Below are 12,437 nucleotides of genomic sequence, written 5' to 3'. Positions count from 1 at the left end.
AAGGGATCCCACAGAATTCAGTTGGAAACGGACGTGGGAATTTCTACTGTTTCTTGGCACGTTTAGAGCAGAAATAAATCCAGTGACTACAGGTGGTTTTCATTCATAAAGTTCCGTTTTGTTTGTTCTTAACAAGTAATTAATGACTTTAAAAAATATATTTTGTTTTGACATTTCCTGTACATTGAAATGGTGTGGAAAGTAATTACATAGTTAATTAAATTCATAATGCAAAGGATTGTGTAAATTACATTAACTAGCAGACAGCAAGACAAATAACAGAATTGGGCAGAAAATGAACTGCAGCGGAAAGGAAACAGCGGTGTTGGCGACAAAGGTGGGTTGGAATGCAAACCACTGCCTTCTTGCATCTCTAGTCCTGAGCTTAACTGGGAGCAGCCCATTTTGATTTCCCAAAATGTCCCAGAGCGATGCTGTAACAAGTGGCCTGGGGCATTGAGGGGAACCCAAAATGGCAGGTGGCACCACAGTCAATCTCACCAGATAAGCCTAGGACAGGTAAATGGGCTGCACTTGGAGTGCTTCTGGTTCTGATGCCAGAGAAATGAAAACTGCAACAAACCTGGGAGTCGGAATTCAGGGTAATCCATTTCCTCTTTCTAAGAACGTTTGATGTGTCCTTAATGCTTTTGGAGTGGAGCAGGTACTGAGCTTATACAAACCAAATGTTAAATGATCATTGATGGCCCTTGTACGTTAGTAAACTCTTGAATGCTCATGCATTGCTCTGTGTGTGCATCCTGGGATGGAAACAGAATATGGTGCTTCTCTAGCAGAGTCATACCAAAATTGTTGGGTTACAGCAAGGGCAGGGAACCTGAATGCAGCCCTCTAGATCCCTCATTCTGGCCCTTGGGCCTCTCCACAGGCCACACCTTTCCCCATCCTTGCTTCATACCCAGAATGCCTATGTGTCCTTGAACTCCTTGCTTCATACCCAGAATGGGATGTGTCCTTGAACTCCGACAATTCCTCTTATTTGTCTTGGAGGGAGAGGGGTGTGTGTGTGGGTATGTGTGTAAACTAGCCCTCAACTAAAATGCCACAGGTTGATGCCAAACGGGTGTTTGCTAGAGTCTCAAAGTCTTCTATAGGGGCTATATAGGGCTCTTCTGAGCTTTTTCTCATGCCTGAACTGTTGTGCCTGAGCCACAAGGAGGCAGTCCAGGTCCATCGGCTGCAATTTTTATTCTTACGGAGAATATTGTGAGAGGTTTGTCCCACGCTCTGTTTTCCATCTCCACCTCTTGTAGAGCAGGTGTGCTTATAATAATAGTAATCATGATATGATGGTCATGATATGATTTCATTTGCAGCCCACTTGCCTTCCAAGATGCAGCACAAAGGCAGTGTATGTGGGTCTGCATTGCTGCATCCCATCCAGGCACCAACCAGCTCTAGACCTGCTTAGCTTCAGCAAGGTTGGGGCCCCAGGTGTCTTAAGTCTATGTGATGATCATCAACCACAAGCCACCTTATTTCAAGCTGGACCATTTGTCCATCTAGCTGAGTATTGTATACACTGACTTGGGTTCCCAGCCCTACCTAGAGGTGTCGGGGGTAAAACCTGGGACCTTCTGCAAGCAAAGCAGACAATCTTTGTCACTGAGCTATGGTCGTTCTTGCAATTCCTCAATCCATATCTCTGCCCCCTTTAGTGATCTTTTTCTGCCTCCACCGCACCCGAGATCTCTCAGGTACCTTCTGATGACATGTGTACCATCCATGTAAAGTACATTATGTCCCGCAGGGAATCCTGGGAACTCTAGTTTGTCATCATTCCCAGGAGCTACAATTTCCAGCACCCATAGCTAACTACAGTTTCCGGGATTCTTTGGGGGAAGTCAAGTGCTTCAAATGTGCATTAAATGTGTGGTGTGTACACAGCCTCTCTCAGGCACACATATGTATTCTCAGTGACAGATGGACCCACGTTGACACATTCCCATCTCTTGTGGCAAAAACAGTTTTAAAATTGTTTTCTCACCCAGCTCTGAGACTACCGAGTAAGCCAACTGTGTGGTAGGTGGTAGAGGCTGGAGGCAAATGGATTCCTTCTCTCTGACTCTTCCGCTCCACAAGCTGTATGTTTTTGCACATAAACCCATAGCAGATGTGCATGTTTTTACGTGTGCGTGACTGTTTTGTGGCCTGTGTTTATGTAATTGTTGGGTTCTATCCAGTTAAGTCCCAGGGATGGAAGGATCTGTCAGTTCTGGGTCTCTCAGGCCACATTCACAACCATAACATTTAAAGCAAATATTGTACCCCTTGAGAAACAGTAAATAAAAACCCAAACTTTCAGATCCTCTGTTGGGTGGATGGATTTATATTGTGAACGGTCCCGAGATCTAGGGATGAAAGGCAGGAAAAGAAAAGAAAGAAAGAAAGAAAGAAAGAAAGAAAGAAAGAAAGAAAGAGCGAGCTCCATTGCACAGGAAATCGCCCATCTGCTAAAAGTATGCAGCTGAAAATGAGAAACTACACGAGAAACAAAATGGAGGGACACCTGCCACTTGCATTCAGGGGCCGCACATGGCTCTCTTCTTTATTCCTTACAAAGTGGTCAAGATTACAGCTTAGGTCCAACATACAACCTGTAGGCCCTGAATGCTAGGCCTTTATTTTGCCACGCTGAGGTAGATAATGGACAGCTCCGTTGCACATCTGCGCTTTCGTACAGAGCAGTGATGCCAATCCTTCGTAGCGTTCCCCTTTCGATCGCTGAAGTGAAGCTCCGTGTCTGGAGGCAGTCTACCCACAAAAGATACTAAGCAGCTGCGCCAGCAGCACCATCTGCAGGCAGTGGCAGGAGCCTCCACCTCCATCCCTAACTTGGTGCGTTAGACCATCACAGCTAAGGACTTCGTTTAAAATTTAGGAGAAAGCGAAGGTAGGCAAAATACACGTGGAGTGGGATGGAAAAGGAGAGTAAGCAGCTGGAAACCAGACTTGGCTAATAACAGTATGCAACATAAACTAGATCTCCCCCCCCCCCAAAAAAAGTTGCTTTGGGATAGGGCATTTTGGAGGTGTGGGGGTCTGTGCTTAACCTACTGCTGCTATGACCCACATGGCCTCTGCAAGTTACTTTTCCTCCCAGGAGGTTGCAAAGCTGTGGTTTTGAGGGTAGCCATCCAGTTTACAAAAGAATTATGTCAAATAAAAATGGCTAAGGACATTAAGATAGACCAAAGCTCTGTAACTAATTGCTACAGATAGCTCAGCTGGTTGGAGCATGGTACTGATAATGCCAAGGTTGCAGGTTCGATCCCTGAAAGGGACAGCTGCATATTCCTGCATTGCAGAGAGTTGGAATAGAATAGATGATCCTCAGGATTCTTTCCAATATTACCATCCTATGGCCAAGTCATTGTGCTAGGATGGCATAGATCCAAGAGTTAAAAAAGCCTCAAGTATAACTTTTTGATTTTTAAAATAAAATAAAACCTGTTTACTAAAAATGGCCTATTTAGCAGAATATTGAAAAGCAGTCTGTGTAATACCAGTTTACAGGTGAGAGTCGTGAAATTACCAACCTATAAACCTACCTTCCATCTCGCATAACTTGGTGAAGAGAACAATTAAAGCTAGAATTATAGAAGAACAAGCCTGGCAGCTGAAGAGTCAGCATGGCTTCTGCAGAGAAAAGCGCTGTCCCATCACCTCTTGGGCTTCTTTGAGAGTCTCAGCAGGAGGATAGGGGTGATTCAATGAGCATTTAGGTCTTCAAAAAAAAAAAACCTTTGGCCCTCCAGTGGCAGCTGTGGCATCCCCCTCCAGGGCTCTGGCCCTTGTGTAATCATGCTGTTTTCTGATCTAATTACAGAACTGAAAATAAGTTATGTTTATCACAATGTGGAAAATGCTTTTTTTTGTACTGTATAATATGACCTACTTTTATGAGTCAAAACATTGTGACTTTCCAAAAAAAGGGGGGAGTGTATTTGGGGGCTGGGTAGGTTATTTGAAGCAGGGAAAGGCATCTCCTGCTCCCCCCCATCCTGTAGCCTTTTGCATGTAACTCTTATTAGGGCCTTCACGTCTATCTTTAACTTGTCTACTTCCAACATGCAGTTGCGACTGAGAATGGCAATGCTGTTTCTGCTAGCCAAAGTGTTGACCAATGAGCACGTCTAGTGGTAAGGAGAGAACAGGGCTACTTTGGCTCGGAAATGTCTGCAAAGAAGGTTTTTGTTTTCATTTGGCATCGTCCTAGAGCTCAGACCTCTTCCCTCACAAAACCACCACATGATGGGAATGCTAAAAATCCCAGTTTCACAAATCCCTCCTCCATCAGAGGCTGGTTCCACATTCTTGAATCCTGCATACCTGTAGGAGACAATTCCTATCGAATCCTCCAGCACGAAGAGGTGGTGTTGTCTAGATCCCATAACGCTCTAGTGTGGTCTCTAGAACCAAACCTGCGCTCCTAGTAAACCTGCGCTCTAGAACATCCTGCTTGGGCTCCACACCTTGGAAAGCAGTGATCTCATCCCTTCATCTAGAATACGTCCTTGAATTTGCTGTATGTAAATGCCAGTGATGGAATAGTACATGGCTGTACGGGACAACTCAGCAGATGGAGGAAGAGGCTCATATCGCACAGATTGTTCTGTACACCTCAACCCTCCAAAGACCTCTTGTCACCAAGCAGTAGGCAGTCTGAAGACTTGGCATCTCGAGAACTGAACCCGGGGTCCCTGTGTTTGGGTTAGGTGTCAGCAACTGGCATAGTCAGTCTCTGCTCCAACGATTTGTAGAGAGGGGACTTCAGGAACCTGGGGTAGGAATCCCGGTGCATGAGAGCATAAACTTGCGCTTGCGCCTCATCAAACATGTGAGCGCCGGGTGACGGCAGGGAGTTGTTGATGGTCTCGCGCACTGCAGCATCAATGCTGACCTACAAGAAGAAGCAAACATACACACAGGGTGCTGTCTCAATTCATTTTGGCAGAATCGGCTCTGGAAAAGAGGTGGTGTGTAGGCAACTCCTTTCTGCATTTCCTGGAGTAAGGATGTCGGATGATTCCATAAAAAATGTAAAGAAGAGTAGAAATTATGGATGCTTTGTGGAAATCGCAGAGGTCCACACACCTGCAGTGCAATGGGTGAGCCTCACCCTGGGAAAACCTCCTTCATGATCAAGGAGTCTTAGGCAAATGGTACAAAATAGATTATGTCACACCCACCTGCCATTTGCAATGTGTTTCCTTTGCACTGAAAAGAACGGAATGGATTCATGTAATGGCAGCATGGTTTATGCAATTAATTATGTAAGTTGCATAAGTTCACAGCTAGGGCTGATGGGATTTGTAGTCCAACAACATCAGAAGGGCTGCTGGCTACTCATGCCAGTCTTAGGTCCTCATCACCTGCAGTTTGCATTTATTTATTTTAAATTTGTGGACTGATTGAACCGTGGGTTCACAGCGTGCTTCCAACAGATTGCCTGGATAAGTGTTGGGAATAGCAGTGATTTGTTCATTCCGCTAGAAATGCCACAAATTCAGTAAATTTTAAAAAGGAAGGAGAGTGGCTGCTGCAAAGCTGCTTCTTGGTCCACTGTGTCCCTTTCCATAGCTCTGCCTCCCACACCCCAATACTGCACCCAGGCTACCTCTTTTGGGGAGAGGATGGAGATGTAATCCAGGTAGATCTTCTTGGCTTTCTCCGAGATCTGCTCTGGGCTCTGCTCCCTTTTGAGGTCCTCGCAGGCGAGCCAGAAGGACATGTTCTCTTCGCTGTGCTCAGTCTGCAGGAACTCCATGAATATGCGCTGGCCAGCTGGACTGGTCAACATGGAGTCAAAGGACCATTGCCAAGAGGCAGCTTCTTCCGCTGTGAGCCTGAAAAGCAAGAGGTGGGAATGGGAGAAGAAGAAGAGAAGTTTGGATTTTATATCCCGCTTTATCACTACCCGAAGGAGTCTCAAAGCGGCTAACATTCTCCTTTCCCTTCCTCCCCCACAACAAACACTCTGTGAGGTGAGTGAGGCTGAGAGACTTCAAAGAAGTGTGACTGGCCCAAGGTCACCCAGCAGCTGCATGTGGAGGAGCGGAGACGCGAACCCGGTTCCCCAAATTACGAGTCTACCGCTCTTAACCACAACACCACACTGGCTCTGCTGTAGAAGATACTCTTTTTTTCCTCCTCTTCTTGGGGCAGAAGGTACAACTCTGTATACTGTTCAGGACACAGCAGCTGCATACATGCCATAAATTTAAAGCACATATGACCCCGCAAAGAAACCTGGGAACTGTAGTTTGTTAAGAGTGCTGGGAACTGTAGCACTGTGAGGCATAAACTACAGTTCCCAGGTTTCTATGGGGGAGGGAATTGTGGGAATGTTAAGGATAGTAGGAAAAGGATATATTGAATAAGTATTATCCTTCCTTCCTTCACTCACACTAGTAAGTGATGTAGCAGAGCAGATTCCCCTGAATATAGCTGGGAGCTAGTTTGCAGCTTTGTTTGAATTTCTTAGTTAAGACTATTCCTGGTGTCCCCTTTTGTCCCTCTTAAAAGAATAAAGACACAAGACTCTTTCTGAGTAAAGTAACAAAAAGTTTACTCACATTTCAGATCATAATATGATCCCTGAAAGGCAGGCTTTACTTGGTAATTACACAAACAAACTGTCAATACATCTCATATGGAGACTGAACTCATGTGCTGCTGGCTGAGAGCCAGCAGACAGCAAAATTACACTGAGATAACAAAATGGCTGCAGGAGAGCAACATGGCAGTAAAAGATCAGGCAAGGCAAGAGAGAGAACAAAAGACATCTGAGAAAATGACTGCATGACTCGGCTCTTTTATGGAGTCAGCCAGAGCCGTGCCCATCTCCCAGGTCACATGCAGGGGGAGGAAGCTCCAGGGACCAGTGGAACAGTAAGTTACACTGACTGAATGTCCCCCTGCTTGTGCCCATGTTGCATTTTGACTGTACTAACAGATTACATCCAGCAGGAATGTGCTTTAAATGTACAGCGTGAACACAGCCATCATGAGTATTTGGCACTTGCAAGGAATCAGTCATTCAGCATGGCAGTCAAACGTGGATATCAAAGGGGTGGGAGTAAGGCTCCAGCTTGTCAGCTGGATCCAGTCCCTGTGATAACCTTATCCTCCACAAATGTGTCTGGATCCTTTTAAAGCCACTGAACAACACATGCAGGGAGGTGCACGATTCTCAAAAGGTATCGTAGCCACCTTCTTGGATCAGGAATTGGCCACAGTAAGTTCAGGTACTTTGGCCCACCTCTCCTCCAGGTTTAATGGGCTTTCCAGGTTGGAGATACTGGACACTTTACATCCCACGCCGTCTCGCCGTCTCTTCCTTGCCAACCGGTTCCTGCAACAGACAACGCAAGGAGAGCATTTTTCTGCTAGCCAATGGAGGAACAAGGCAAGGCAAAAGATCCCTGCTGGTAAATATGATCTCTCCTCAGGACTGGTTAGTAGGAGGTATTTGGACTTTATAAGAAATGGGACTTGGCAGAGCCAATGTGGCTTTAGCATCTGTAACTGGGACTAAGCAGCTGTGCATCAAAGGCATGTTGGCTGGTGCCCATTGGATCTGATAGGACAGAAGGCAGGGAACCCAGCAGTAGGTGGCGCCAGAGTTAATGACAGATGGCGCCAACCCACTCTACTTTTGCCCTCCTCTTCCTTCCTGTGGAGCTCTACAGGGGCAACACTGAGACTAAGCAAGAGGAAGGTGGCAGGCGGTAGCACCCCCTGGGCTGGTTGCAAATAAGAAGACAGGCAGGTGGGGCTGGCTGGAGGCAGACTGAGGTTGGTGGGGCAGAGCCCAATTTGCCCTAATGGACCAGCCTCTGCTGGTCAAAGGTGGGTTTTGAGAAAGGGCTATTGGAAAGGGTGGTGGAGAGGCTGCATAGACTGTGGGGTGAGGATGGACTGAGTGGGATTTGGGTTCTGCCTGGAATAACAACACCCAGACAAGGTGGGCTCCTACTCACAGCCCTGCAGAGGCATTTACCATGTGCAGCAACTGCAGCAACACCAGCAGAAGCAGCAGTGTCTGCGACGGCAGCAGCGACACAGGCCTCTTCTTGTAGCCTCTGAAAGCTGACGGCCTTTCGCTGGGGAGCTGGATTCCATTACCTTGGGAGGGAATGGAGAGAAGAGACCAGATGTATTTTTTATTTACTGCACTGCATTTATCTTTCACCTTTGCCTCCATGGAGCTTAAGGTGGTGTGCATGGTTCCTCCTCCCTCTTTATTTAATCCCCACAGCAACCGTGAGAGAGGTAGGTTAGGCTGATTGGCCATGATTGGCCCACGTTACCCAGTGGGTTTCATGGCCAAGTGGGGATTTGAAGCCTGGTCTCCCACATCCTCAAAAGCTTCAGACAGATTTTTGCATGTGTACAGATCTGTGTGTACCCTGTAATTCTGCAATTTCACTGCATGCAGATACCAGTTCATCACCCTGGTACATCCTGTGTTTCCTCAGAAAATAAGTTTCTAACCTTCAAGACTGTAAAAGCTAAGCTACGTTCAGAAAACAGAATGCATCAAGGCTGTGGTCAAATACCTGCTCACCTGAGAGGAAGTCCCATGGATGACAGTAGGGCTTTACATCTCGATAAACATGTACAGGATCCGGCAAAATACAAAGCAGACAACTGGATGCATATCTTATAAATCTGCGCTTGAATACTGTTTGCTGAATTATGCTTGTCTTGCTGCAGATTTTTTATTTTGTAAAGCACAGAATACACTCAGCTTTGGCTATGGGAACAGGGAGCAAACACATGGACTTTAAAAGTGAGTTGACATGATGGTAGAAAAAGAGGGCTTTAAGAGAAGAATTCTGAACTGATTCCAAAGGAAAGACACGGAGAGAGATTCTATTCCTGTCTTATTACTAATATGACTGCACACAAAGCTACTTTCTACCAAACCAGTTGGTCTATCTAGTTCAGTATTGTCTGTACCAGGTGTTGCCCAATCCAGATGTGGAAATCCAGATGTTGTTGGACTCCAACTCCCATCAGCCCCAGCCAGCCTGACCACTGGGTCAGGGAAAATAAGAATTGCCGTCTGACAACTTATTGAGGCAAGCCTGGCCCAGGACACTTTGGCTCCTGAGAAGAACCACAAAATGATGCTCTTCCAATCAGGGAACAGGGTGAGAGAATACCTACATCAGGAGTACCAGGGAGGTGGCCGATTTGGCCTTCAAGGAGTGGACCACAGCTGCAATGGTGGCAGCAGTGGGCAATGCATTCCTTGGAGACCAGATCAGCTGCCCCTGTGGATCCTGCCACCTGAGGTGGTTGCCTCACCTTGCCTCATAGGTGAGCCAGCGCTGCTTTGAGGGATGCATCTTGCCCACCTCCCCCAGCCTGGTGCCCTCCAGATGTTTTGGTCTGCAACTCCCATCAGCTCCAATCAAGGGTCGCTGGGGCTCATGGGTGTTGAAGTCCCAAGCAACTCATCAGGAAGGGGGAGGCTGGTTTATAGTGACTGGCAGCAGCTCTCCAGGATTTCAGAGAAGTTTTCCCCAGACCTCCCTGGAGGTGGCAGGGATTGCATCTGGAACTTTTTGCGTGCACCAGTGGTGTTAAGGAATAGTTAGACCACATTAAGAGAGCCAATGCCCTGCCCTACCCTTGAGGCTTAAGGTGGGTAACACTCTGCTCCGATCCTTCCCAATTCCCAAATGCCAATTTGGCTACAAATCTTTTTAATTCAAGGGCTCATAGCTCCCATGCGTCATTGCCTTTCAGCCTTGGCTATGCTCACTCAGGAAAGTGAGAGATGCTCTGAGTTAGAAGGGACCACGCGGTCCCCTGCAATGCGTGAATATTTTGCCCAACATGGATCTCAAACCCACAACCCTGAGATTAAGAGTCTCCTACTCTACCAACTGGGACGCAGGTGGTGCTGTGGATTAAACCACAGAGCCTAGGACTTGCTGATCAGAAGGTCGGTGGTTCGAATCCCTGCAATGGGGTGAGCTCCCATTGCTCGGTCCCTGCTGCAGTCAACCTAGCAGTTCGAAAGCACACCAAAAAGTGCAAGTAGATAAATAGGTACCGCTCCGGCGGGAAGGTAAACGGCGTTTCTGTGCGCTGCTCTGGTTTGTCAGAAGCGGCTTAGTCTTGCTGGCCACATGACCTGGAAGCTGTACGCTGGCTCCCTCGGCCAATAAAGTGAGATGAGTGCCGCAACCCCAGAGTTGGCCACGACTGGACCTAATGGTCAGGGGTCCCTTTACCCTTTACCTTACTCTACCAACTAGGATCAGAGACACTTGATTACAATCACAAGTTACAGAATTGAGAAACTGAGGATTTCCTTTGAACCTGGAAGCTTTCCACGGCCGTCTCCCACAACCTTGCCAAGCGTTTTGAACCGAGCATGTGCAGAGTGCCTTTCTTCCTCGCTAGAGAAAGCCAGCAGCAGCCCTTGGGCGGGGGCGGAAGCTCTGCAATGCTCCGAAGGGTCGCTAGGGGGCATCCTGCCTTGTCCACACAGCGGGCGACGAGTTGCTGCGCACGAAGCGGTACGATGCGAGCCAGCTGCCTCCAGCCGGCTGTCTGGTACAGAGGTGACCCCTTCCTTCCCCCCACCCCGAGGGCTACGGGCGCCTCCCTGCTCCCAGGTCTTTCTTGATCAATGACCTCGGGCGGGAGCTCAGCCTGACCCTAGTCCTGCAAAGCCAAGATGCTGGGGGAGCCCCCACCGCGCCCCGCCATCCGCACCTACCTGGTCCCACCCGGTGGCGCCGCCGCGCGCCGGAGCCTGTCGGCCACCTCGCCCGAAGCTTCGCTTGTCGCCCCTGCTCGGAGAGCTCAGCGCTTCCTGCGCGGCTCAGGCGCTTTCCCCTCTCCGGCCACCAGGGGGAAGCAGACGGCCGCCGCGGACCCGAGCGGCTGCTCCGTGCAATGCGAGGCGGGCCGGATTGCCGCGCACAGGTAAGGCTCGGCCGTCCACCCCGCCGCCCGAACCATCGACGATTCCGAGCCTCCCTCCCTCTCATAAGCTAGTCCTAGGAAAGAGGTAATGGATCTCCACGATTTCCGTTTCCCCAGGCGGCTTCACTCGGTGCCATTTGCTTTTACACACAAAAAATCACCTGGAGCTTTTATAGCTGTTAGTCAGCTGTTGCAGCTACTCGGAAGTAAGTTCCACTAAGTTCAACGGAGCTTTCTCCCAGGTGAATGTGCTACATGTGCAGGAGAAGGAGGATATCATCTGATGGAAATGGAAGTAATTTCTAGCCTACAAAGGGGCACTGCATAGTAGATGTATTAAGATGCCCTGGAGTTATATTTGTGGTCAAACAGAACTACCCAAGACTTGGGTCTCCAGCTGTTTTTGGACCACAACTCCCATCATCCCTGACCACTGGTCCTGCTAGCTAGGACTGATGGGACCTGTAGTTTAAAAACAGCTGGAGACCCAAGTTTGGGAAACCCTGCTCCAGAGGTTACTGGACTCCAGATTCCACTTGCCTCCACCAGCATGGCTGATGGATGATGGGAGTTGCAGTCCATCATCTGGAGAGCCACAAATTAGCCATTCCTGGCAGAGTAGGGATAGGTAACCTGTGCTCCTTCAGATATTGTTGACTCCAGACTCCCAGCATCCCTGACCATTGGCCCTGCTGGCTGGGGCTAATGGAAAGGAGTCCAAAAGTCCCTGGATGGTTCCCTGTCCTTGTGGCTGCATCACAGCAGCAAATGGCAGGGATGTAGCTAAATGGTAAAGCATCTGCTTTGCATGCAGAAGGTCCCATATTCAATCCCCACCATCTCCATGTAATTTAGTCGTGTCCGACTCTTTGTGACCCCTTGGACCAGAGCACGCCAGGCGCTTCTGTCTTCCACTGCCTCCCGCAGTTTGGTCAAACTCATGCTGGCAGCTTCGAGAACACTGTCCAACCATCTTGTCCTCTGTCGTCCCCTTCTCCTTGTGCCCTCCATCTTTCCCAACATCAGGGTCTTTTCCAGGGAGTCTTCTCTTCTCATGAGGTGGCCAAAGTATTGGAGCCTCAGCTTCAGGATCCATCCTTCCAGTGAACACTCGTGGCTGATTTCCTTCAGAGTGGATAGGTTTGATCTTCTTGCAGTCCATGGGATTCTCAAGACTCTCAAGAGTCTCCTCCAGCATCTCCATGTAGGATGGGCAATGGATGTTGTCTCTAATCCTGGAGAGCTGCTGCCAGTCGGTGTAGACAGTACTAAGGCAGATGGACTGACAATGCAATATAAGGCAGCTTCCTATGCAATATAAGGCAGCTTCCTATGACCCTTATGCTCCAGCCAAAACACTTGATGACTATCCAGGAGTCTGGATGGTTGCTGTCTCCCGCTGTTCAAAATCAGGGGGGTAGCAGCCCCCCCAAACTCTAAGATTACTCTTTAACATCATAAAA

The 12,437-nt window shown here is 48.3% G+C and overlaps 1 protein-coding gene across 1 annotated transcript; it reads right to left on the bottom strand.

Annotated features, from left to right (window-relative positions):
* Positions 1-2,537: 2,537 nt before the first annotated feature.
* On the bottom strand, positions 2,538-10,953 carry LOC310849958 (regulator of G-protein signaling 17-like). Its single transcript, XM_083750997.1, has 5 exons — positions 10,766-10,953; positions 8,027-8,151; positions 7,286-7,378; positions 5,642-5,870; positions 2,538-4,924 (listed from the first exon to the last, which is right to left on the bottom strand). Exons 2-5 carry the CDS (start codon positions 8,146-8,148, stop codon positions 4,736-4,738), a joined length of 633 nt encoding a protein of 210 aa, XP_083607123.1. The 5' UTR covers positions 8,149-8,151; positions 10,766-10,953; the 3' UTR covers positions 2,538-4,735.
* Between the last annotated feature and the right edge of the window lie 1,484 nt (positions 10,954-12,437).

This window comes from Podarcis gaigeae, assembly GCF_964106915.1.
Source record: "Podarcis gaigeae genome assembly, chromosome: 8".
NCBI lineage: Eukaryota > Metazoa > Chordata > Lepidosauria > Squamata > Lacertidae > Podarcis > Podarcis gaigeae.
The sequence above is the reverse complement of the archived record's forward strand: the minus strand, read 5'-3'. Positions and strand labels throughout refer to the sequence as shown.

Coding starts and splice junctions, on each gene's coding strand:
- LOC310849958 (XM_083750997.1), bottom strand. CDS start 8,148: ATGGAATCCAGCTCCCCAGCGAAAGGCCGTCAGCTTTCAGAGGCTACA. Junction 5,871..7,285: donor CCATTAAACCTGGAGGAGAG/GTGGGCCAAAGT, acceptor CTTGCTTTTCAG/GCTCACAGCGGAAGAAGCTG. Junction 4,925..5,641: donor CCATCCTCTCCCCAAAAGAG/GTAGCCTGGGTG, acceptor TTCTTCTTGTAG/GTCAGCATTGATGCTGCAGT.